General features: G+C 59.3%; 5 protein-coding genes across 5 annotated transcripts, besides 1 other annotated feature; all 5 read left to right on the top strand.

Moving 5' to 3' along the window:
* Positions 1 to 340: 340 nt before the first annotated feature.
* Positions 341 to 3166, top strand: LPMP_190610 (extracellular receptor, putative; the record flags this gene model as incomplete). The annotated part of the gene is made up of 1 exon (XM_010699754.1): positions 341 to 3166. One exon carries the CDS (start codon positions 341 to 343, stop codon positions 3164 to 3166), a length of 2826 nt encoding a protein of 941 aa, XP_010698056.1.
* A 1359-nt stretch (positions 3167 to 4525) lies between these two features.
* On the top strand, positions 4526 to 10333 carry LPMP_190620 (hypothetical protein; the record flags this gene model as incomplete). Its single annotated transcript, XM_010699755.1, has 1 exon — positions 4526 to 10333. One exon carries the CDS (start codon positions 4526 to 4528, stop codon positions 10331 to 10333), a length of 5808 nt encoding a protein of 1935 aa, XP_010698057.1.
* Positions 10334 to 11291: 958 nt separating this feature from the next.
* On the top strand, positions 11292 to 12629 carry LPMP_190630 (DNA-directed RNA polymerase, alpha subunit, putative; the record flags this gene model as incomplete). Its single annotated transcript, XM_010699756.1, has 1 exon — positions 11292 to 12629. The coding sequence occupies one exon, from the start codon at positions 11292 to 11294 to the stop codon at positions 12627 to 12629; it is 1338 nt and encodes a 445-aa protein (XP_010698058.1).
* Positions 12630 to 13571: 942 nt separating this feature from the next.
* Positions 13572 to 14654, top strand: LPMP_190640 (U3 snoRNA-associated protein UTP11, putative; the record flags this gene model as incomplete). Its single annotated transcript, XM_010699757.1, has 1 exon — positions 13572 to 14654. One exon carries the CDS (start codon positions 13572 to 13574, stop codon positions 14652 to 14654), a length of 1083 nt encoding a protein of 360 aa, XP_010698059.1.
* A 1704-nt stretch (positions 14655 to 16358) lies between these two features.
* On the top strand, positions 16359 to 19742 carry LPMP_190650 (kinesin, putative; the record flags this gene model as incomplete). The annotated part of the gene is made up of 1 exon (XM_010699758.1): positions 16359 to 19742. The coding sequence occupies one exon, from the start codon at positions 16359 to 16361 to the stop codon at positions 19740 to 19742; it is 3384 nt and encodes a 1127-aa protein (XP_010698060.1).
* Positions 19743 to 22089: 2347 nt separating this feature from the next.
* Positions 22090 to 22754: a repeat region.
* Positions 22755 to 25214: the final 2460 nt, after the last annotated feature.

Here is a 25214-nt window from a genome sequence, read left to right on the forward strand (position 1 = left end):
GGATCATGTCTGTGCTTTCGCTGGGTCGGTAGGCTGTGCTGCGTTTGCTCTCTCGCTTGTCTGCTGGTCCGCCCCACTCCTCTCACGGTGTCTCGCTTTTTCGTTCCCCTTTTTCTCTTTGTTCCATCTCGCCTTCAAAGACGTGTCTCTCGTGACCAGCAAGCACGCGCGAGCTCAACAGCTGTGCACCGCACTCTCGGGTCTTATCCCCCTCCCCAGCGTGTTGCAAAGAAAAGGGGGAAAACACGCACACCACTGCTAATCACCGTCTGCCTGGGAATCCAGTAGAAGTTGCTGCCAATCGAAAAGGGTATGGTCATACTAACAGAGAGATCGAGACATGCGCACGCTGTGTTCACCGCGGCCTCGCTGCTCAGCGGTCGCGCTGCTCGCCGCTGCCGTGTACGTCATGTTGTTCTGTCTGCTAACCTCCAGTGTGCGCGGCGTTGTGGCGAGCAAGTCTACGACGGAGAGCGTGGTGCCACTCGCCGCGTCTGATGCAAGTCCCAGCAATGCGACAGGCGGCGACTCGGAAGGGCTGGTGTGGGTGATCCTGATTGACCTGAGCCGCACCGCCATGACGGAAGCTTCGCTTTCGGAGGCAGTAACGGCCTTCCTAACAAACTCGTCCGCGACGCACCAGTACCTGACTACCCTCCTCCGCCCCGCCCCGATCATCCTCGATACCGGCGGCAGCCTCCTCACCGCCCTGACGCAGATAACTGCCCTGCTTGGCGACCCGCTCACCTTTCCGCGCATCCTGTTCCTGGCTGAAACAGCAGACGTCTCGGCGTCCGTGGTGGATGTGCTGCGGCAGAACGACAAGACGTCCGACATCCTCATTGTCTCTACCCACTCATCGAACGTGCGCCTGTGCGATCCAGACATGAACCTGCGCACCATGTGCATGGTACCGCGCGACATGCTCAACGTCCGTGGACTGCTCGAGGTCGTGTCGAATCAGCTGAACTGGCACTCCATGAGCCTCGTCTTCAGCAGCGACGGCTATGGCGAGGGTGTGAGCAGGGCCGTTACGTCACAGGTACAGACGGCGTCCACGACAGCGACAATTGTGGCGCAAACATTCATGAGCGGCGCTGCCTCGACGACAGACGACGATGCTGTCGTTACCGCCATCACGAAGTACCGCGCGCGAGGCGTGGGCTGTTTCCTCTCAGAGGCAGAGATGCGTCGCCTGCACGCCGCTGTGGAGCGCAATAACCGCACCGCCAGCACCGTCTTCCTCATCGCCTCGCGTGAGAGCCTAAACGTGCTGCCGAGCCTGACGGGTGATATCAACACAACCGCGAAGCCGTGGGGTGCCATTTTCGTCTCCGCCTACACGCCTCCGGCAGAGTTAGTCAGCCAAGGCTTCTTTCCCACAACGCACGGCTCCGCTGTGGATGAGTACAGCGCTTTCGTTCTGAGTCACCTGCTCGATGGCCTTCTCATGGTGGACGCCACGAAGGGGGCGATCAACAACATGACCGCGCTGCGCGCCGCCCGCTTCAACGGCTACACAGGCAAAGTCGCCTTCGACTCTATCTACTACCAGCGCGTGGAGACCGTGTTCTCCCTCATCACGGCTATCCACACGGTGCGTAACCCACTCGTGACGTGGAGTCTGAAGGACTACTCCTCTGACGCACATCAGGTCAATGTAATCCCAGAAGTGACGCGGGCACTCGTCAAGACGTCGCCGCTGCGCACCGCAAAGATATGCATGACGTCGCCCTCCAGCTGCGTCCTCACGCAGCTGGTAATGTCAATGTTATTTGTGCTCACAATGCACAACCAGAACGTCTCGGGCAACGACGGCGACGACGTCTTCACCTTCTACCCTGTTGCCATCAGCACGGACGCGAGCGGCATCACTGGACTGGCATCGTTGATCCCGATTGCACGCACGTGCACGGTGCTCACCGGGCCGGGCTCTGACACAGTGACCATGGCGTTCACCCCGGTGGTAAACAAGTTTCAGGTCCCACAGCTGGATTACGCCGTTTCGAGCGACGACTTCACCGACCACCCACACATGTATCCGTACTTCTCGCGGAGTTTGCCGAAGAGCACCTTTGCGGATGGCGCGGTGACACACATTTGCGCGCACTACGGGTGGGAACGGGTGATCATCATTACTTCGAATGACCAGTTTGGCATCTCGCGCGCACAGTCCATGAGGACGGCGATGCAGCAGCAGAACCTCTACGTGGAGGCGACCTACTACCTCTCTGACAGCGAGAACGCCACCGTGGCGGACTGCATGACGAAAATATACGCCAAACTGGTGAGCCGCATCATCATTGTCGTGAATCCATTCACAGCAGCACAGGCAGAGACCTTCTTCAGACTCAGCGACCACCTCACCTACATGCGCCAGTACATCTTCTTCATGGACAGTGCGCTCTGCCACGCCGCTGCGGCCTCGGCGACCGGCGATGCGCTGCGTCAGAAACTACCGAGCTCCATCTGCATCTACCCTAACGTGACGCAGACCCGCCTGGCAGAACTGAACGCTCTCTACACGAGTAGCGGCTACGCGACGACGCGGCAGGAGATGCGCAAAGTTATGCGCGACGGCGGCTTCCTCTCGTCGGTGGAGTCCTGTGACACCAGCTCCATCAGCCCCTACGCGGGCTTCGCCGTGGACGCCGGCTACGTGCTGATCGACGCCGTCTCTCGCGCCGTCGCTGCGAATGCGTCACTGAACGTTGCTCGCAGTTTGCTGCCATACATCCGCAGCACGTCCATTGACAACTTCACAGGCAACTGCACCATCGACTCCACTGGTAACCGCCTCTACGCGGCCTACTCGATCAACATCCAGCCCTGGAGCGGCGCCCCGCTCTTCATTGGCACCTGGAACTCGAGGACGTCACCGGCGCTCGAAATTACGGAGTCGTCCTTTCTATGGCTTACAAACAGCACCATGGTACCACTCGACACGTTCCGCGATGCCTCCTTCGTCCTTGGCTCGGCCCTGTCGGCTTCCCCGGGGACCATCGTCATTTCCGTCCTCGGCTTCATCCTCACCATTTCTATCTTCTACTTCTGCTACCGTCACTACCGCATACAGAGGCGCATTGAGCAGGCGCTGGAGTCGAACCAATTCCCGGTGACTGACGAGGAGCTCCGTCGCCTGCGCGGCATCAAGGACGACGTGTAGGCCACGCAAGAGAGAGAGAGAGAGAAAAATAAAAAAAAGGAGGCGATACAGGGGGTGCGATCGCGTCGGTGTGTCTATAGCCTGACAACAGGAGGAAACATTGGCGCGCGTGTGCTGAAGGGCGTCTCACGTTACGATCTCTGTGGGTGCGTGGATGTGTACGACTTTGCAGATGTTGCTGTGGATGCCTTTCGATAGTTGTGTGTGTGCGTGTGTGTCTCTCCCTCTCTCTCTTCGTGACACCAATTCGTGTCGCGGGGTTCTTCTGATGGGGGCGGGAGTGTGTTGGCTCGGCCGCGTTGTTACTCGAGCGGTGTTTTTCGTGGTGGTTCCTCTTGGGTTGCGGTTGGCAAGCCCGCGTGCTACTTTGCAGATGGTGTATGGGAGCGCCTGTGTCTGGTGCCTACCAAAACTCTGCGCCCTACACTGCATTCCCCTTCCGCTCACGCGCAAACCACTACCGCCTTTTCTTCTTCCCTTACGAAGGGCTTCCTCTCCCTCTCCCTCTCTCTCTACAACGGAGCTCCTTTGCTGCTGGAGGAAGGGGCTCGAGGCAGCTTATTGGCTTCCCTCAGGTGGGCCCTTCCGTATGAGTGAGGTATGCTGCGTTGCCTCCTCACCCCCCCCCCGCCCCCTGTCAAGAGGCAACTAGAGAGAAGAAGGGTCGCTCATCTTTTCAGGCTCGTGCGGTATGTCTCTGCGCGAAACGCATGGCGGCAAGATGAACAGAACAGGGCAGGCAAAAAAAAAAGAGGAGGCGCACGACACTGGGTGCCTCTCCCCTGTATTGCGTACTCTGCGGCACGTCTCGAGCTCCGCGTATGTCTCTCTCTCTCTCATCCCCTTCTCCTTTCCACCACCACCACCTCTCCGTCTCTGCCACGGCTACCACCCGTCGCGGGCGTTTTCTCTCCCGCCACCACTGAAGCGAGAGAAAGCAACTGGTGTGTCCAGGGGAGCTCTACCTGGCCTCAGCCGTACACGTACACACACACAAACATACGTGAGCACCACGACTTCACACACGTAATAGGAAAAGAAGAAAGAAAGACGCCACCATTGCCACCAACACCACCCCTTACTGCCCTTTTTAGGTCTCTTTCCCACCCCTCACCCCCTCTTCATTGCCCACACACGTGCGTACGCCTGGCCTCCATCTCCTACCGTGTATCCCTCTCCCTCTCCGTCTATCTGCGCGGCAGTGTGTCCGCTCGACTGGACGACTTGCCGTGTAAAGCTGATTGGTTTAAGCCTGTTTTATACTTTTGGGGAGTTCCAGCAGCGAGGCTTAATTTTGGGTTGGCGCTTCGTCAGTCGTGCTGCACAAGCTGCACCCACCCACCCACGCACGCGTTCGTCATGTCTTGTAGCCTCAACACCTTCCCCACTACAAGGCACGCGTGCCCCATCGCCCCCGTATCCGCGCTACGTGCGGCAGTCGAACGGCTGCAACAGCCTGACGCCACGGCAGCTGGCTGTGTGGATACACGGCGGCCCAACTATCTCCTCGATGTGCCCATCAGCGCCATCGACGTCGATCGATGGGAGAAGCGGTGGCAGGAGGCGATGAGTGTAGCCTCTTCGCCCTCACCCGCTCTCGGTGTGGGCGCCAAGGGTCCGCTACACTTCCAGCACGCCTCGACGGCGTACGCAGCGCTCATGGCCAGCGATGAAGCGTCGGCCCCGACGCGCGCGCTGTCGATGCGGCACCTGGCGCCGCTACGGCCATTCGTGTTTGCCACCGTGAAGACGCTGCCAATGACTCAGCTGCTGAAGATGAGGCGACAGTGGCTGCCGCACCGCCAGCGCTTTGCCGTGCACCAGAAGCGCATGGGCCTTCTTGACGCCGTGTTGAACCACGCCCTCGTCGCTCTCGTTGGCCCGGCTGGAAGCGGTCGCACGCTGCAGGTGCCTATCGTGCTCTCCGAGACGGAAGTGTTCAAGCGACGGCGGCTCATTGTTGTGAGTGCCAATGCGGCGGCGGCGCGGCTCACGACGCTGCGTCTGCGTGAGGAGCGCGGCGAGGACGTGCAGAACTCCCGCACGGTCGCTGCAGCCGTGCCGAACCATAACGAAACCACTGAGAGCACCAGCGTCGTAGTCACCACCGCTGAGGTGATGCTGCGGCAGCTGCTGTGTGACCCATGCCTCGAGGGCGTGGGATGTGTCGTCTTCGACGACGCTCATCTGCGCAACGAGTCAACGGAGCTGTGTCTCTCACTACTGCGCGATCTGTTAGCGGTGCAGCAGCAGTGGGAGCACCAGCGCGGTGCGGCGGCCGGCTCGGCATCGAATGGGGCGGCGGCCGACCCCGATGCAGACACGGCGCAGGGCCTCGATGCGGCACGGAGGCGCAAGCTGCACGTCGTCTTGAATTGCCCTGATGAGGCGTGTGCGACGACTCTGCTGTCCTTCCTCGCGCCGTCGCGGTGCACGGCGACCACCTTCATGTTGCAGGCGGCTCCGTCGCTTGTGACGGCCACCACCACCTTGTACTTGGAGGAGGCGGTGCAGTGGCTGCTCAAGAGCGAGAAGGAGGGAAGCTGCCTGATCAGCGATAGCGCTACAATGGAGGCGGCGCTGATGTCGTATGCTGAAAATGTGGATGCGGTGGCGCGCATCATGGCCGCCGGTGACGCGGACTTTGCCCATCCAGCTGCCTTCCGACGCTACTGGCTGCCGCTGATTCAGCAATGCGTGGATGAGTTTGACAAGGCGGACCGCCACACGGCTGGTGCGACCGCTGCGCAGGGCCTGTCGCCGCTCTCAGCGATCCTCATTGTGGCGCCCAACAACCACTACGTCCGCGTCATCGCCAATGCTCTGCGGGAGGTGCAGCAAACATTAGCAGAGGGCGATGCAGCGGCGTCACGGGTGTGCACCACCCTCGCTGACGACTCGCCCTTGTCGGCGTTTATGACCGTCGCGCAGCGCACTGCCGTGAGGGACGCGCACCAGCGCTGGGTTATTGTCGCGACGGGTGAACTCAGCCAGTCAGTGCTGCCATCCGGCTTGGATGTTGGTCTGGTCGTGGACTGTGCACGCAACGGCTACACGGCAGTGGACACGACCACCATGGCAGACACCGTGGTGATCGAGTACAGCACCATCACACAGCTGCGCCATCGACGGAAGTTGGCCAAGATGACAGCAGTGGTGTCCTCGGCTGCTGGAGGCGACGGTAGCACTGCCGCCTCGCCAGTGGTGATTCAGTTGATCCCCAAGTCAGTCCTGCATGGAGCGCACCACCGCCGTCTCAGTGCTGACCCCACGCAGCATATTATTTTCCGTCTCCCCTTTAGTCGCTACGTGCACGTGTATGAGGTGTTGCAGGCGCGTGAGGAGGCGGCTGTGTCGCAGCGAGCGCTCTTCTCACTCTCCGCTACTGGAGGTGGTAACATGAGCGGTGTTGGTAGTGGGCCCTCGATAGCCAGCAAAGTTTCCGCTCTTCTTGCATCGCAGCTCATTGGCGTGCCCTCTGCGACGGCAACGCGGTACGACGCGGTGAGGCGCATCATGACCTCAGTGGAGTTGTACCTGCGCGCCGCAGGGCACCTTGCCGTCGACCACACCGCCGGCTCTCCCGTGATGGGTCAGCTTGTGCTGCAGCCAATTGCTGTGCTTTGCCTGTGCCTGCCTGTACCTCTGCAAGTGGGACGACTCCTTATCGCTGGCAGCCTGCTGCGCCCCTCTCTGGCGGCCGTCACGGCGGTGGGTGCGCTGTGGTGCTGCAGCGATCTGCTGTCCTTGCAGGGCGCTGGTGCCGTGCGTGCGGCGGACGTGTCGGATGCGGCACGCGAAGCTGTCGAGGAGCAGGCGGCGCTCTTGACAGAGGCGCGGCTGTTCTTTTCGCGTGACTCGCTGAGCGATGTCGTCAGCGCCTTCAATGTGTACCAGATGTGGTGCTCCGCCAAGGGTAAGCCAGACGTGGAGCGCGACTTCTTGGAGGAGTGCGGCGTCGCAGGCGAGGTCCTGCAGGCAGTCTTCGACACCCAGGTGCAGCTCTGCATACTGATGCGAACCTATGGACTGTTGTTGCACCCTGGAGACGAGGGTGAGAGCAGTCGCGCCGGCGCTGTAGAGTCAGAGGCAGAGAGGACCCTGCGGGTGTGCGTGGAATCCATACAGCAGAGCACGTCCGACAGCGCGGCGCAGGTGTCGAGCGCGCTCGCTAATGCGATGGCGGCCCTGCCTGTGGAGGTGGCGACGAATCGCTCCCTCCACGCGTGCGTGACGGCCGCACTGTACCCGAGCTGCGTGGTGCCGACGGGCGAGCACGGGGTCGGCCTTGTGTACGATGGCGTTTCCACCTCTAGCATCGGCGGTGCCGCTGGTGTCGCTGAGTCATCGGGTAGCGGGCCTCAGGCTGCTGGTACCGGTCGCCGAGTGGCCACTTTCAGCACCAACTGTGTTCTCGCCGATGCGGCGCAGTGTGCCAATGCAGCTGGCAGGCCGTTTCTCTTTCTCGCCAAGTCGATCGCCGACGCGGCGACGCGTGAGGCAGCTGGGATCGGCACCTCATCCACCGTTGCCGCCACCGTTGTGGAGCAGGTCGACCCCTTGCACGAAGCAGCAGCCGTGGTCTTCTGCGGCAACATCTACGAGCGCCCCCGCAAAGCACCGACGCGTTGCCGTGGATGGGCGTCGGTGCTGACGAGCCGGTGGCGCGAGACTCGACGCGCTCGAGCGTTGCCGCCGGTTTCGCAGCTGCCCCTGACGTGCATTTCGGTGCAGTCGTATGACACAGTGCACTGCAACCACGTTATCTGCTCCATGGATCAGTGCCTCTCCTTCACGTTGCGGGCGACGACAGCAAAGTGGCTGCAGCTGCTGCGCACCCACGTCGGCGTGCATCTCGCTGCGCTGACCCGTGGAGTTTCCACGCCGAAGGATGCCGGGTCACCGACGGAGGCGTCGTCCGCGCTGGCAACTGAGGTGGCGCAAGCGTGGGGATGGTGGGAGCGTCGTCATCAGCAGGGCCGTGATTGGCTACGTGAAGAGCGGGTGGTTGCGGCCCATCAGCAGCAGCAAAAAGACGACGCAACGGCGGTCGGCCATGACGAACAACCGCAGCGGGCAATGGCGGCGGCGGCCAAGGTTGCGGCGCTGCGGCAGCGTCTCTTCGCCTACTATGAGTGGCAGATTCGACCCGGCGCCCCGGCCGCCGTCGTCGTCCCATCCAATGCAGAGCGGCAGGCGTTTGCCAAGAGCGCTGCGGCAGCGGCGGCGGCGGCGAAGGGGAACAACGAGATCGACAATGGTGACGCTGGCAACGCTGCGGGGGACGACGACGACATCGCCGCGGAGGGCGCTGATGGGGTGCAGGCCTCGTACTCGGGCAAGGTGCCGCCGGCTGACATCGACCACATCTTCCGTCTGTGCGTCAAGAGTGTAGCCACCAAGGGCACACGCGAGGCCGAGGCACAGCTGCTGCGCGACAACCCGGACATGTTCGCCTTCCTGAACCCTGAAGACGAGTTCCACGAGTACTACCTGTACTTGCTGCGGCAAGCGGCGCCGAACATGGAGGTGCTCGGTGACAATTTGGAAGAACTCATTACCTTCCTTGAGTGCCTCGAGACGGAGCTGCGCGAGGAGCTGGGATTGCCGGACCCGAACGCGGCGACCCAGCAGAACGCCGAGGGAATCCTAAGCGGGCAAGACAACGGCGAAGGCACCGCATACGGCACAGGTGCAGCCGACATGTGGGGAAGCGGCGGCAGTGGCGATGCGAATGGGCAGTGGAACTCCAGCCCATTTGGCGGAGGCTACGCAGTGCATGACGTTCTTGTCGGAGAGGGTGACGTGGACGGCTACGGTGACGGTGACAACGATGGATTGCAGCTCGAGTCTGCCGCGATCAACCTCAAGAAGAGCGCTGGTCCAACGCTGGCGGAGAAGATCGAGGAGGCGAAGCGAGCGCAAGCCAACGCAGCACCTACGGCGGTCAAGTCGGCTGATGTGGTACCTCCCATAATGATCGCTTCCCCGGCAGCGCCAGTGCAGATGACCGTCCCCGCGGTGCTGTCCTCAGCGAGCAGCAATACACCCTTCGTGTCCACCAACGCAGGTGAGACTCTCGCCGACAAACTTCGGGCAATGCAGATGGCCGCCATGGGCGGATCCCCCAACTGTGCCAGCGACCTCGGGCAACTGCAGTTTTCGGCGCAGTCGAACTCCGATCCGACGAGCGTACAACAAGAGTCTGCGGCGCCGTGTGGCGTGCTACCACCGCCACCTACGGCAGCAGACTTGCTCGCTGTCATCAACGGTGGTGACACCTCGGATACGGCGCCACCACAGTCGTCCCTCGGCATCAGTTTCCAACAAGCTCCTCCAACAGCCGAGGAGCTAATGGCCTTGCTGGGACCAGCGCTTCCCGCTGCGGCAGCCACCGACCCCTTCCCAGCCGGCAGCAGTCTCGGTAGCATTCTTGGCAGTGCGTCACCCCCATCTGCGACGATGGCGGCGATGATGATGGGAATCCCGACGACGCCTCTGCATCGGCCTCCGCCGGCCATCCCTGCCAAGGCAATCGAGGAGCGTCCGCCATCCGTACTGGTGTACCCGGTACCGGACACCCGCAAGCATGGGAACGTGCGCCTGCTCCTGGCCAAGAGCCTCAGCGAGTCGCTCAACATGCGCGTTGGCCCGACCACTGTCGTCGGTCACGTGGCACGCATTGATGTCCCCAACCGCAACGTGGAGGCGCGGGCCCTGGCTTTGAAGAAATTCGTCTGTGGTGACACCAAAATCACGGTGCACCTCTTCAAGAACGACCGCATCATCGACGACCCAGAGCTCCAGGAGCGCGAGCGTCGCAAGCGACGCGAAGAGATGCGGCAGCAAGAAGCAGAGCGGCACGTGAGGCAGCGCCGTCGAACCGAGGCCCCCGCCAGTGGCGACGCGTCAGGCCGTGCCAACGCTTCTCGGCGCGCAGGTGGCGCTGACGCTGCTCTCATTGGAAGCGCAGCATTCGACCCCACGTGCCCAGACGCTTTGAACGAGCCGAGCGTTTACAACGCTGCCGCTCCTGTGCCAACAATGGTTCTCCGCGCGGCTAAGGCAGCGCAAATGAAGATCGGTGTCCTCTCATCGTCGGAGGATGACGATGGCGATAATGTGAGCAGCAGCGCCAACTCGTCGTCCTCTTCCTCTTCAGGGTAGACGGCGCAGTGCCAACAATCATATCACGCGCCAGTAAGGTGCGGAGTGGGGAGACCGATAGGGTCGGTGGGGGGAGGGGGGAAGCAGATGATGGTTTGCCGCATCGAAATCCACTATGCAAGCGGTGGATGGAAACGCGCCATCGTAGGAGATGTGAGCTTCTCGCCCTTGCATGGCGCAGGTGTGTGTGTGTGTGTGTCTGTCTGTCTCTGTGTATCGCTATGGGGGATAACCTAACTACTACATCAAGTCATAGACCCTTTTCAAGTCGAAGCAGGCAGTACCCTAAGGTCAGGGCGAGTGCGTAGGCGCTGTGCTTCGCACCGGAGCCAGACTCAAGGAACTTGAAGCCAGCGACAGCCGGCGTTAGACTGGTAAGCCGATAACGGACGAAAAGAACCGGGTGGCCCACGTGCAGTCCCAACGTCGGCGCTGATGCCTGAAACCGAAACGCATCTATACACGCATGTACGCATGCACCACAGCCCAGAGAAGGAGGACAGACGCTGCCGGAGGAGGGAGAAGAGGGAGGAGGGCAGTAGCTCATTTTCTTGCATCGACGTACTACCAAACGGTTCGTGCGACCTCTCGTCCTCCGAGGAACTACATGCGTGTTCTTCTCTGTGTGTGTGTGGGTGGGGGGTGCCCTTTTCTTGTGATGTTGAGCATCTGCGCTGGCCATTGATGTCGCTCTCCGATTTTGCGTCTCCGTCTTCTACTTTAACTGACGAAATTCTTCTCTCCTGTTTCTTCGCTTCTTCTTGGTTGACTGGCACTAGTTGCTTGTTGAAGCGGCTCAGTCCCCCGTAGTGATTGCAGTTAGCTGCAGCGGTACTCGCGTGTGGTTGTGTCTTCACATTCCTCCACCCACGTACTTTCCTCCCTTGCAGCGTTGTGCGTGGGGTGGCGCGTTGAACACCGACTCTGCCCACATCTGCAGGCCTAAGGACCCACCTAAATGTCCAAGTCACGCCGAGATATGGACAAGGTGCAGCTCGGCTACCACCGTGCCGAGAACACCGAGACGGTGAGTTCGCCGCACACGTATGCCTACAACAGCAGTAAGAGCGTCCCGTCTACAGCCAAGCCGGATAAGCCGACAGTGTCAAACATACGCATCGTGTCTGCAGTCGCGGGGCTGCCGCCGTCGGCCTTTGCCGCGAAGGCGTCTGGGAAGCGGGAGAAGAAGGAGGAGGAGCCGGAAAGCGTCACCGCCGCCGAAGGCAGCCCGTCATCGTCGTCGACGCTATTGTATGACGCGGCGAGTGGGGCGCGGACCACTGTGGACGGGTTCCCCTGGTCAACACGGCGGGTGGAGCGGATGTCGTTTGAGTTGCAGCACGTGAGTCCACCCATTTCGAACCTGTTCCGTCGTGTGCTGATGACGGAGGTGCCAACGCTGGCATTCGACCGCGTTTTGATCGAAGAAAACGACAGCCCGGTGCTGGATGAACTATTGTCACACCGCCTCGGCCTCATCCCGGTGGCGGGTCCGGTGATGAAGATGCAGTACATCACAGAGAGCAATCAGGCAAGCTTTACCAACCTTGACCCGAGCCGCATACTGCTGTTTGAGCTGGACGCCATGGGCGCTAAGGATGCGGCGGTGACACCGGTGTATAGCCACCAGCTACAGTGGGTTCCGCTGCCGGGGCAAGAGAAAAAGGGCGGTGCCAAGGTCGGCGCTGGTGCAGATGCCCGCGGAGCGGGGAGAGGGGGCGATGCCGGTGCAGCAGAGTTCAACACGGATGACGATGACGACGCGGTGTTCCTCGTACACCCTGATATTCTGCTGACGAAGCTGGGCCCTGGTCAGCGTATCAAGCTCAAGGCGATCGCTGTGAAAGGCTTCGGCGCAGTGCATGCCAAGTGGTGCCCAGTGTCGGCATGCTATTACGAGATGAAGACCTCCGTCGAGCTGTGTGAGCGGCTGACTGGTTCAGCGGCCGAGGCGCTCGTGAAGTCATGCCCCGCTGGTGTTTTCGGCTACGAGGACGGCCAGAAGGGGGCGGCAGCTACCGTCTTGGCGCCAGAGAAGTGCACGCTGTGCCGCGAGTGTCTCCGCAGCGACGACAATGCGGGAGCTGCCGCCGCCAGCGAAGACGACCGAGTACGGGTGCAGAAGGACAAGACACACGTCATCTTTCACATTGAAAGCGTGGGCCAGCTTCACCCGGCCCAGATTCTGCGCTTCGGCCTCCGCCTCTTCGCTGAGCGCTGCCGAGCGCTCGCGGAGATCGTGCAATCGACCGAGGTGCACGTGGTGGATGCTAGCGCCAAGTTACTGGAACCCTGAGGCCGAGAAGGAATGAGCACGAGGAGGGGTGAGGGTGAACGCGAGAGACAGAGAGCGACGGAGAAGAAGGGTGGGGCGTGAGAAGGATTCAGCTGACCACCGCATCCGCTGCCCCCCCCCCTCGCCCGTGTTCTCGTCTCCTCTTAGCATGCAGCCCTCTGCTCCCATGAGATCTCTGCAGCCCCTCTCTTTCTAATGCGTAACTCCCGTTGTTTTTCGTCGGGGCAGGGGGGCGTCTGGTCTGCCCCTCTTCCCCCCCCCACCCCCGAATTATCCGCCATTCTGCCTCATTTCTTCTCGTGTAAAGGCTCACACGTGCACCCCCCATTAACATGCAGACGTACAAAGATGAAGAGGGGAAAGTTCAGACGAAAGAGAAGAAAGCAGCAGCTGCCTCCTGTAGTCACCGTAACACACCGACAGGCTAACTGCACGGCGCAGAAAAGACGCGGCTAACTGGATCGTTGTGTGGCATTAGCTTCGACTGAGCGTGTAGCCCTTGGCAAAGGGTGGGCAGTGCGGTACGCATGGCCAAGGGGGAGTGGCCCCATAAGTTGCTTTTTTGGGGGGGACACCATTTGGTACGCGGAAGGAACGATGGAGGGGGGGTGGGTGGGGCTGGGGAGAACACGGAAACACGTTGATGCGGGTGCGTCGTCCCTACCCTGCACCCCCTTCCTCTTCTTTTTGGCGCACGCTCGGCATGGTGGAGCACAATTCACCGCACACACACACACTCACACACACACAGGCAGGCGCACTTCCCGCTTGTAGGTCGAGCGTAAGAAAACCCATCGCACATGCGGTTTTGATTCGGCACCTGAGCCTCTCCATGCTCGTCATAGTCTCTCTCTCTCTCTCTCCCTCCCTCCCTGTCGCCCCGCATTTCACCCGCTCCGTTACTTGCCTTCCTCGCAGGCATCCAGTACACACTAGTCCGCAATGACGAAGGGTAAAGGCCGAAACCCAGGGGCCAGCGGGCTCGGCAAGCACCTCAAGCGCAAGACCCACCAAGAACGGTCGCAGCCCAAGTCGCGTCAACACCTCGGCCAGCTGGAGAAGCACAAGGATCATGTGCTCCGCACAAAAAAGCGTAAGGTTAAGGTGCGCCGCCTGCAGGACGTCAAGCGCGCCGCCGCGCAGCGCAACCCGGATGAGTTCAACATTGGCATGACTAAGGCGGTGATGGATGTGGCGAGTGGCCGCATGAAGAAGCGCCGGGTTCGACTAGTGGAATCGGACAGGAAGAAGGATATGCAAAAAACAATCGAGCACAATCGGCTCAATGTGCGGTACCTCGAGTTCAAAGCTCAGGCCGACCAGCAGCGGGCGACCGAGCTGCTCAACGAGGAGGCGGCGGCAGCGCTGACATCGAGTGCCCCGCAGAACAAGCACATCATCTTTGTCGACTCCGAGGACGAGTTCCGCAGCTTCGACCCACTCAAGCACTTTGATGCGACCCCGGAGATGATGCGGCAGCACCCGGCGGTGCGCGGACGCATCAGTGTTCTGGAGAAAACGGTCCTGCCAGAAGAGATTCTTATGAGTGGTGGGCACCACATCAAGTCAGCCGCGCAGAAACGAAAAGAGCGGCGCGAGGTACAGGAGAAGATGCACCGCAGCGGTGCTGATGCTACAGCCGAGACACGGGCCGTCTTCGTGGAGCGCCTACAGGCCAAGAACGAGTTGAAGCAGTACCGATTCACCGATCTGCTGGACAACGTGAAGTGCGAGGGCGAGGTGATTGGCTCCTCATCCAAGAAGGCCTCAGGCGACGACGGCGAGCATGAGGAGGCGGCGCAGGACGAGGTCACACGGCTGCTTGATTGGCGCCGCGAGCAAGAGCGCCAGGCGGCGATAGTGACGGCACGGCACGTGCGCGAGGTCGGGCAGCGCATACAGCGTAGTAAAAGCCTCTCTGCGTTGGCGAAGAGCATCCGCAAGCAGTCGCAAGGCATCAAGCGGCAGATGGAGCAGAGGCGCGAGAGCCGCTTCAAGCCCGGTGCGACGCGGCGCTCACGCTAAGGAACTACACGATGCTCTGCACCTGAGATACGGTGGGTACGCCTCGGAGGCAGCCTGGCAGCTGCACTCTCTCGGAGGCTTTCCATTAGCTGGTTTGGCTGTTCTTGTTGTTGTCTTGGTCCTCTGGCTTTCCATGTGTCTGTTCGTGCTCCACCGATTAATATAAGCGATGTGTGATACTCAGAGTTATTCTTAACGAAGCGCGAAGACAAAAGAACGAAAGAGAAATGACCCGTGTTGCGCCGCATCAGTGGAGCCTCAGGGAAACCGGAGGAGGGGGAGGAAGAGACAATCACCTGTGCAGCGTTGCACCACATGGCCGTAGCCTCTCTTTGCGAGGTGCACTAACTCTGCAGAGCACCCCTCGGTGCGAGACATGCGAGAAGAACGATCAGCGCGCACAGGCGCTGTAGCCCTTTTATGTGTGTGGCGGGGGGGGGGCGCGCGTGTGCCTCTGTCGTAGCCGTCAGCGTCGCCATGGTGCGCTTTCAGCGGACACCTCCTTCGCCGGCATGGAATGCAAGAAGCGGGCAGAAACACATGAGCAAGCTGCTTTATGCTCACCTTCAGTTGCTCCTCTTTGTAGCCCATCATGAACGCCTCTCCTCCTACCCCTCCCTTATTTCTCCTGTCGGGCGATGCTGAAACGGGCGCCTTTCTTACAACGTTCGCGACATTTTATTCGCATCTTCCACCTCTTCTCACCTTCAAATTCATGGCACATACGACGTTGACGCACAACGGACATTCACTGGCCGTAGTGGACCGACAAACAAGGAGCGAAGCCACACGTAGAACAAGGGCGATGCTACGCAAAGGAAAAAGGAGTAATCACCTGAAACGTAGCCAATTCCCCTGACCACCACTGTCACCACTACTCCCTCTCCTTATCCTATTTGCCTCCCCCCTCTCGTCACTCCTCCCCTCTCTCATTGCCGTCATTCACTTGAACGGTGGGGAAGAAACAAGCAAGGGGCTTGATATTCTCACCTCACACACCCACACCTGCACACAGACGCGCACCCGAGCCATCACGTTAGGTTGCAACACGGCAGACAGCAGCGAGGTCTGGCAGGGAAAAGGAGGTGACGTATATATATATATATATATATATATATACGTGTGTGTATGTGTGTGTGTGTCGCCATAATTCCCTTTCCCTTCAAAGCTATTATCTTCACCGCGTCGTTGTCTTACGCATCTCTAGACTCTGTACTGCTATTGGGTATCGCTGCTCTGTCTTCCCCGCCCCGTCTTCCCTTTCATTGAACCTCATTTTTTGCCTCTCTTGTACGCTCTTCCCTCTTCGTGTTTTGCTTCTGCTCCGCACATACATACACATCACTGTGCTTTGCCGGCACTCTTCTTTCCCTCCTCTTCGTCAACCTCTGCGTTGGTCCCCGCCCCTTCTCTCCCACCACCCCTTTTCTCTGTTGCTCGCGATTGTCTCTCTCTCTCTCTTTCTCTCTGTTGGTTCGAGCACTGCTTCAGCAATCAGACACTTCACTGTGCCAGAGAACTCAGTTGGCTTCTTTTTTTGCCTCTGCCATCCTCTCTCCCACAAATTCGACTTTAGGGCTCGAGCTGCTTCCCCGTCTTTTGGTCTGCTTCTCTCGATCAGCTTAAGCCTGCGCATTTCCACCAACTCACTCACTGGAAGAGAGCCCTCAGCGTCTCTGCGTTTGAAGGCTGAAGTACGAAGCCATGAGCGGATCCATGTCGGCCCGCTCACTCCACGAGAGCTCGCCGTTTGGCACGACGTCGACGCGTCGGCCTGGCCGACGCCTAAGCACATTTTCGGCACGCTCCGTCTCCGCATCGACCTCTACACACGCCACGCCAACCCGCGAGCGCTCCTCGGCAGCGTCGAGCGCTCGTCGAGCTCGTAATGGTGTGAACAGCCACGCCGGCGAGTACACGATGCCGGCGGCGCAGACGCCGTCGAATGCCATGAAGGTGTACATCCGCGTCCGCCCCTTCAGCGAGCGTGAAATTGCGCAGAAGGTGACGCCGCACAGCACTGTGCGCATCGATGCACAGAACCCCTCGCAGCTGACCATCTTGGATCCCTCGCGCGGCTTTCGTCCCCTCACCACGCACCCCTTTACGCGCTGTTTTTGGTCCGTCTTTGAAAAGGGTGAGGGGCAGCTGCTCAACAAGGTGGACACGTACCTCAGCGGTGGCATGAACTCTGCTCCTCGCTCTCGCGCGCAGGCGCTCGTCGCAGGGCAGCCGGTGCTCGGTTCCGTTCGCCGCGGCGCCCGCGCAACACTCGACGGGGATGCGGCTCCACCCGCTACTCAGGCGTACGACGGCGCCGGCTCGGCACCAGTGATGGTCGACGCCAATGTCAGCCACCCTCCGTATGCGGGGCAGGATCAGGTGTACGCGCACGTCGGCAAGCCCATCGTGGGCAACACCCTCGACGGATACAATGGGTGCGTGTTCGCCTACGGGCAGACGGGCAGCGGCAAGACCTTCACGATGCTCGGCTACGCGCCGAGCACGAGCGACATTCGCGCTCGAAAAGGCTCCCTCGTCAGCGCGGCGAGCACGGAGAGCAGCACCCCTCTTGACGGAGCGGTAGAGCCGTTTGAGAGTGATGACGGCGACGACGTGGTAGACAAGACGGGACTAGACCCGAACGAGCTGCAAGGCATCATCCCGCGCGCGTGCATGGACCTGTTCGACGGCCTCCGTGCGAAGCGCGCCAAGGACTCCGACTTCACGTACCGCGTGGAGGTGTCGTACTACGAGATCTACAACGAGAAGGTGTTCGACCTTATCCGGCCGCAGCGCAACACGGACCTGAGAATTCGTAACTCGCCCAACTCCGGCCCGTTCATCGAAGGGCTGACGTGGAAGATGGTGTCCAGGGAAGAGGACGTCGCCCGCGTGATTCGCAAGGGCATGCAGGAGCGCCACACGGCTGCGACGAAGTTCAACGACCGCAGCAGCCGCAGCCACGCCATCCTGACCTTCAACATTGTGCAGCTGTCGATGGACGACTCCGACAACGCGTTCCAGATGCGCAGCAAGCTGAACCTGGTGGACCTTGCGGGGTCTGAACGCACCGGCGCCGCTGGAGCCGAGGGCGATGAGTTCCACGACGGGGTGAAGATCAACCAGTCGCTCACGGTGCTGGGCCGCGTGATTGACCGTCTGGCGGACCTGTCGCAGAACAAGGGGGGCGGCCTTAGCATTCCGTACCGCGACTCGAACCTGACGTGGGTGCTGAGCGACTCGATTGGCGGCAACAGCCAGACCTCGATGGTGGCCACCATCTCGCCGCACTCGATCAACTTCGACGAGATGCGCCAGACCATCATGTACGCATGTCGTGCGCAGCAGGTTCTCAACAAGGCGCGCCGCAACGTGGATCCAATGATCATGCAGCTTCGCGAGCTGCGCGCGCAGGTAGCGGACCTGGAGCTGCGGCTGAAGGAGGCGGGTGGCAGCAACTACACGAACGAGTATGTGCGCGGATTAGAAAAACGCATAAAGGACCTCGAGTGGCAGTGTGGTGACCAGAAGCGCATCATCAGTCAGCTACGTGCGGAACTGGAGAATGCCGGCATCGCTGATCCAACGCTGATCGGGAAGCCCTCGGTGCGCGGGGGAGCGGGTGCTGCAGGTGCGGAAGGCGGGGCTGCTGGTGCGGGCGAGGAGCAGGGCAGCGTGAGTGCCACGACCTACCGCCGTACCAACGAGCAGCTGCAGTCGGAGTTGACATCGGCGAACATGGAGATCGTGCGGCTGCAGAGACAGTTGCTGGAGTCTGAGAGGACGAAGTCCGGCAAGCTTGATGTAGACGCTGAAAGCACTATTGCGAAGCTCCAGGCCAAGTGCGACATCTACCGCAGCACCTTTCATGACTGGGAGGTACATCTGAATCACTACAGCACATACCATTGGCGGTGGTCCACCGACTACCTCTTTGGCGCCTTCGAGGACAAAATGAACGTACTGATCCGTCAGTGCCAGAATTTGATGATGGACAAGGACGCCTACGTGATGGACACGCTGAGTCGCGGCGAGAGTGAGCAACTTCGTGAGACGGCTAAGATTCAGCGGCAGCACCTCGCCGAAATATCTGCGCTGACAGCGCAATACCGAGAAGCGATAGAGAAAGTGAAGAAGGAGTACGCAGAGAGAGAGGAAGAGCGGGCGAAACGGCAGAAGGGGGCGTCGAGCAACTCCGAGTCACGCATGCAAGCCACTCGAGATACCTTCGAGCAGGAGAAGCGCCGCTGGGTGCAGGAGCGGGAGAACATGAAGCTTAGCTACGAAGAGAAGCTGGCGACTGTGCGTGCTGAGTACCAGGATGATCTGAAGCGGTTGCGGGAATCGCTGGCGTCGACGACCAGTGATCGCCAGCGCCAGGGTCTCTCTCTGCAGGAGCTGCAGGAGCGTCACGAAGCGGAAATGAGAAACATCGAGCAGGACATGGTGCGGGAGCGTAAGCGACACGAGGGGGAACTGGCGATGCTAAAGAAGCAAATGAGCACCGAGCTGTCGCGCAAGGAGGAGCAGATCACCGCGCGTGATACGCAGGCACAAAGAACGGAAGAAGAAGCGGCGAAGCTGCGCCGCGACAACTTGAAGCTACAGACCGATATGCGCGCCAAGGAGCGACAGCTGAACACCGAGATCAAAGACCTCCTTCTGAAGCAGGAGAACATGATCGCTGTGCTGACCACCATTATAGGCAACTACGAAAAGAACCCAACGAACCTCAAGGAGGACATCGAGGCCCTGCGTGCCTTCGTTAGCGACAAGGACTACGCGGCCTTCCGTGCCAAAGCAAAGGAGATGGCATTCCGTGACCCGGCCAGCCGACGGCCGTCGGCGTCGATGCGGAACCCCGGCTCCGTCGACGAGCAGCTCAGCCGCGAAATGGATGGCATTCGTAGCGCCATTGAGCACATGCGCAAGACCCGTAGAGATCAGCAGGCGAACCTGCAGCAGGTGCAGCAGCACGTGTACGAGCAGCTCTCGCGCAGCCGTGGCTTCCAGCCTAGCGAAGAGGTGAACGAGAGGTTGCACGACGCTAACACGGCCACTCAAAATGGCAAGAGGCCTGTGTAGCGAAGAAGGGGCGCCGGACTGGGAAAGGGCGAGTGCGTGTCGGCGCTCGCGAGGCTGTCGCACAGGAGGGGCTTTTGGTATGTGCGTGTCGGGGTGCACGTGTCGCGGTGTTGCCTACTTGCTCATCTGCTGTCTTTATTTTCTCGTTGCCTCTCCCGTTCCCATGTGGCTCTCCGACACCGCTCCCCTTCCAAGCCTCTCCGAGCTGATCTATTAGTAAAAGAAGTGCAGGGATGGAGAAGGATTCATTGCCCACACGCCCACCTCACGGCATTGCGTCCGCTTTTCCTTACCTTTTCGCCTCCTCCTTTTGCTCCCACTGCTGAGGTGCGACTGCCTCTTGCCCAGGAGCTTGTCCTCTGGGTGCGCTTCTGGATTGCACGCCGCGCCGTGACCTCTGCCTCACTTTTTGGTACTCCTTTCGGTGTTGTTACGCCATCCTGACCTTTCCCCACCATCGCTCTACCTGTACATGTATAAAGCCAGCATCGTCAGCTGCGTTGCCTGTGTGACGGTAGTCTCCTCTCTCGTCGTTGTTCACCGTCGTGCCATCCCTGTTTCCCCAAAAGTGTCCTTGTTGGGTATTGTGCCTCTCTAGAAGAAGGCGTCAGTGTGCAAAGAGGTGGAATGCGGGCTACCCGTTGCCTGCCAATTTTTTGTCTCTCTCTTCTTCAGCTGGTGGGTGTGCATGTTGGGTCGTCTCTCCTTCACCCCCACCCCCTGTTTCAGAACTCTTTCTTCTCTTCCTTGTGCCCCCCCCCTCCTTCTCCGACACGTACGTGCGTGCGCAGCCCGTTCTCATGGCAGCAGCAGCGGCAGGAGATGTACGCAATGGGCAACAGTCATCCCGCATTGCCCGTGTCACTCCTCTCTTTTTTTCTCTCTCCTTTCGTGCCCCCTCTCTCTCTCTCTCATTCACTTTGGGTGCGTTGGCTGCGAGCGTCTGGGGCAGCGGGGGGAGTATACGGGGACACGAGAGACCTGCTCGTGTTCGATTTGGCCTCTCGCCTCGTAGAGGTGAAGGGCTGCACAAAGGGCGGAGCTGGAGAAGCGTAGACGGCGAGGAGGAGCCAACGGCTGAGAAGTGGGCGTGCGCGCAATGGGAAAACGCCTGCGTAGGACTTTGCATAGAGCGACATCTCTCTTGTGTGGGACAAGAGAGATGTAATTGGCATAATTTTGCTTGCCTGCTTTGGCCTTTGTTCATCAGCGTGTACTCCGCTTGATGATGCCTGACCTCCCCGCCCCCCCACTCCCCTCGCTATGTGTGTGGAAGAAGGGAAGGGGAAGTGGGGGGTTGGTGCGTGTGTGTGCTCTGGTCTCGGCTGCACTGCTATCCGACTTCTGTTTGGGTTGTTGGTGGCTTTGGCACGGGAAAAAAAGCGCACCTGCAACGAACAGCCTCAGAAAAGGAGTAAAGCAAGCGTGAAACGGCACAAAAAAAAGGCCGAGAGGGCCCCTCTCGCGTGCTCGTTCACTCCCCCCCCCCTCCATCCCCTCTCCCCCTCGTCCTCCTCCTCTACTTTCAGGGGGCCACTAGCCCTTTGTTTGTTTTCTGGGTTTCCTCTTGTTCTGTTCGTTTCTGGTGGTTGATGTTTTTTGGGGGAATGTTCACTCTGAGTGCTCTTTTTGTCCGCATTTGATGTCGTGATGGGCTACTTGTTTCTCCTGGTCCTTACTCCCTCCTCTCTCCTTCTCCCACCACTGTTTCCCCCCGTCAGTATGTCCCTGAGGTGGCTTACCTCATCCTCATCCTCGTCCCCTCCCCCCCCCCTCCCGCTTCCCTGCATGTCTCTCTCTTCTTCCGACATACCGCCTAAACAACTAAAAGTGCCTTGTACGAATGCACCTGTATGTGCGTGTGTGTGTGTAGGTCGGTGAGTGTGGATGGGTGAGCCTCTACACATGTGCTGTTGTCCATCTTTTTTTCCTGTTTCTTCTTTGCTTGTTGCCTTCACTTACATCTGTGGTGCGTGTTTGCACCTCCTCTAGTGCTCCTGTGTGTGCCTCTCTCTCTCTCTCTCACAGCGCACATTACTTCGCTAGATTTCACCGTTCTTGCTTGTTTCACTTTTTTTTTTGCCATCCCCCCCCCTCTTTCCCTGTTGGCCATCACCCACGGCTTGACTTCCTCTCTGCTCTTGCGAGCGAAAGATGGGGTAGCGGTGGCTCGTCGGTGATGACCGTGTGTGTGGGCGTGTCTCCTTTGTAGCTTCACAAATTCTCTTCAGTCTCCTCCTTTTCTTTTTTTTTTTCGTGCGCCATCACTCGGACGAACGCAGAGGATCAGCGCACAGTTGCCTCTTGTTGGTCTGTTTGTCTTCCTCGTTACTCCCCGCTGTGCAATCCGCCTGTGCCGTGGCGCATGCGGGCAGGCCATCCAGACACGCCCTTCCCCTCCTCCTTCCTGGGTAGCATCGACGGCAACGGAAGCTGCAGACAGCGAGCCCCCACCACCACCACCCAGGGCTGCAACGTCGTGCTGATGCAGGCCCCGGGATCCGAAGGTGGGAGGACTATGCACACGCACTGCTCACCACCGCTGGCACGGTGCACCGCATCCACGCGTGTCATGGAAAGGTGAGAGGGGGGAGGGCCAGGAGTGGTGGACGAACGTGGCGCGAAGGCGTCCATACGAATCGGCCCCGCGTGCATGTGCGCGCGAAGCATGCGGCACCTCTGCCATCCGACCGGGTGGGCCGATGCGTCGCAGATGCCGGCAGCATGACGAGGGCGCCCCGAATGGCACCGTCGAGCCCTCCAGACTCCGAGGTATATAGTCGCCGCACCATGCGATGGGGTGCGGCGGCTTTGAAGCGACTGAGGGCGAGGCACGGCATAGAGGCAGGGTGCAGCGTCTCCGAGGGGAGGCGGGACCCTGGCCTGAAGCTGGCCCGATCCGACGGCAGGACGGATTGTCCTAGACAGCCCGAGGTTCAGCCGCAGTGCAACAGCGCGGCATCGATGGGCTGCGGTGGTGTGCGCGTCTCGGGTGTGACTGGCTCGTAGTGGGGGGGGGCGGACACGCTGGACAGAGAAATCCGTTGTTTGCGGCTCGACTGGCTTCCTCCTTCTCCTTTTCACCATCCTCTTGCCCGATGACAAGTGAGGCTCTGTCGTGTGTGTGCGTACGTGTGTGTGTGTGTGTTCGGGTGGTTCGCGTAAGGAGTGCATTTTGGGTACTGTGGCGCCTTTCTTTGACTGTTTTTTTTTTTTTCATTTTTTTATCGTTGTTTGTGTCGTGTGCTTCGTCCCGGTGTCCGGATCTCTTCTTGGGTGTTTTTTTTTTTTGCTCTTTGGTTCTGTGGTCTCTTTTCCATTGTTTGCTAGAGAAGTACCCCCCCCCCCTCCCTACCCTTCCTTCTGGTACTGTCCTCCGTTCTAAGGAACCTCGGAAACACTTCCGCTCCCCTCTCCTCAGCTAAAGAACAGCTCAAACATTTTTTTCTTTTGTAAAATCAGAGAGGACTTGCGTTGCACAGACAACTGCTGTTAAACAACACACCACAGCAGTCGCCGTGCATGTAGCTCAAGTGTGCGCTTGTATGTCGACGCCTGTGTTGGTGTGCCCATTGCTGGATTGTTTCCTTCGCTCTTCCGCCCCTCCCTGTGTAAAATAATTTCGACAATATCGATCAAGCCAACACACACGACTCTCGAAGGAAATGACCCGTCCCCCTACGCTACCCCCCTCCTCTGTGGTTTGCGCCACAACACGCGCTGTCATCTCATGCTCGGTTGCAGTATGCGTTATAGTCCGGCAGCCTAAAACGAGCAAACAGAAAAAAAAGCTGATCAACGAGTAGACCTCAGAAAGCATCCGCACCTGGCCTCCTCATCGTCGCAGGCGATCAAGAGAATGCACTTCAACACTATACACATATGCGGAGCTTTTCGCCGTTTTGTTTTTTCTATAGCTACATTCACTCCCATTTGAGGATTTCGTGACCGCATTCTTGTTGTCGTGGTCCCAACCGCGCAAAGGTGTTTGTGGGTGTACCACCAGTAGCCCAATGCGCACCAAAGTATAGAGCACAAGTAGTTTCATGTAAGGTGAACACTTGCATCCGTATGACGTGCTTCTTAGCTTCTCCTACCCCTCGTTCTACTCGGCCAAAGATCACTTCCCCCTCCCCCTGGAAGCAAACGCCTGATCTGTTCAATCCACACTCTTCCGATGTCTTAGCCACCTCTATCCTCCCCCTTTCCCCTCCTACTCGCCTTTCTCAACTACCATGACGCTGATATACACGCGCACACGTGTGCAGCAACCCAACGGCGGCCCTCAACAACAGAAAAAATATAAAAAAAGAAAAAAACGATCAGCGTTGCATAAAAATTTTTAGAAGGCCTCTCACCCAAGGTAAACACAATAGAGGAGCTCCGTCATACGCATATACATACAGCCACACATCCATACACATTTGATCAAGCTGCTCTGCTTGCCGCTCTTTCTTTGTTTGCTCTGAGTGTGTGTGCGTGTGCGCGTGTGTGCGTCCACACGTACTCAGCTGCTCTTTAGGTGTGTGTGTGTGTTTCCCCTATTGTCTCGTGGGTGTTGTTTTCTTTCGCGTTAGAAAACTCATCGTTGCGACACGCAAGCCGTCGCAGTACCGGCGCCACCCCACATAAAGAGAAGCCCACCTCTGGGTGGGTATGTATGTTTGTTTGGGTGATTGTTTGCTAAAAGACTCTGTGAGAAGGGTGCAGGTGCTCGCGCTCTCTTGTTGTCTCCATTGCTGGCTTTTCTGTTTTCGGCAGGTATACACGTCCTTATGCCGTTTTTTTTTCTGCTTTGCGTCTTTTGGTCTTCATTTTGTCTCCCGCGTGTCTGTGAGCGTCTCTTCCGTCATACACGCGGATATATCGTCTGTCTCATCGGGCTTCGGCCTGTCGCGGTGGAAACGAATCACTCTCTCGGTACCCCCCCCCCCCTCCCTGTAGGTGTGTGCGTGTGTGGAGGGGTGTGTCGGCCACTCTTCTCTTTTTCTCTCACCCCTTTGTCAAGTCCTCCCTGTTTGGCCCTTTGATTCGATTGGTGCCCGACGTTGTACACGGCGGCTTCCCTCCCCCACCCCCTCCCTCTCATTACCGCTGCTTCTCTGACCTCAAAGTGCGTGCCTTCTCTAGTGACGCTCTGTTTCTGCCAAGCGACCCGCCCGTGTCCTCGAACAAACCCCTCTGCTCACCGTGTTTCTCTGCGCGTCGTCGTTGGTTTCTTTTGTTTTCCGACTTCACTGCTCTTTCAGCATAAAGGGGGTCCGCACGTGTGTGGTCGCGTGTGTGCCTTCGGTACATCTGGATTTGCTTCGACTTCCTTTTTTATCTAGAGGGCTGGGGAACTATCAGAGGTGCTACAATCAACAACCACGACAGACTCGCACGCACAGCTGGCTGCAGTGCGCAGCGACATACAGGGCTTAGCCGCGCAGCACCTTCCCTCACTCCCACCGAAGGAAAGAAAGAAAGAGT

The sequence above is a fragment of the Leishmania panamensis genome (assembly GCF_000755165.1).
Source record: "Leishmania panamensis strain MHOM/PA/94/PSC-1 chromosome 19 sequence".
Taxonomy (NCBI): Eukaryota; Euglenozoa; class Kinetoplastea; order Trypanosomatida; family Trypanosomatidae; genus Leishmania; species Leishmania panamensis.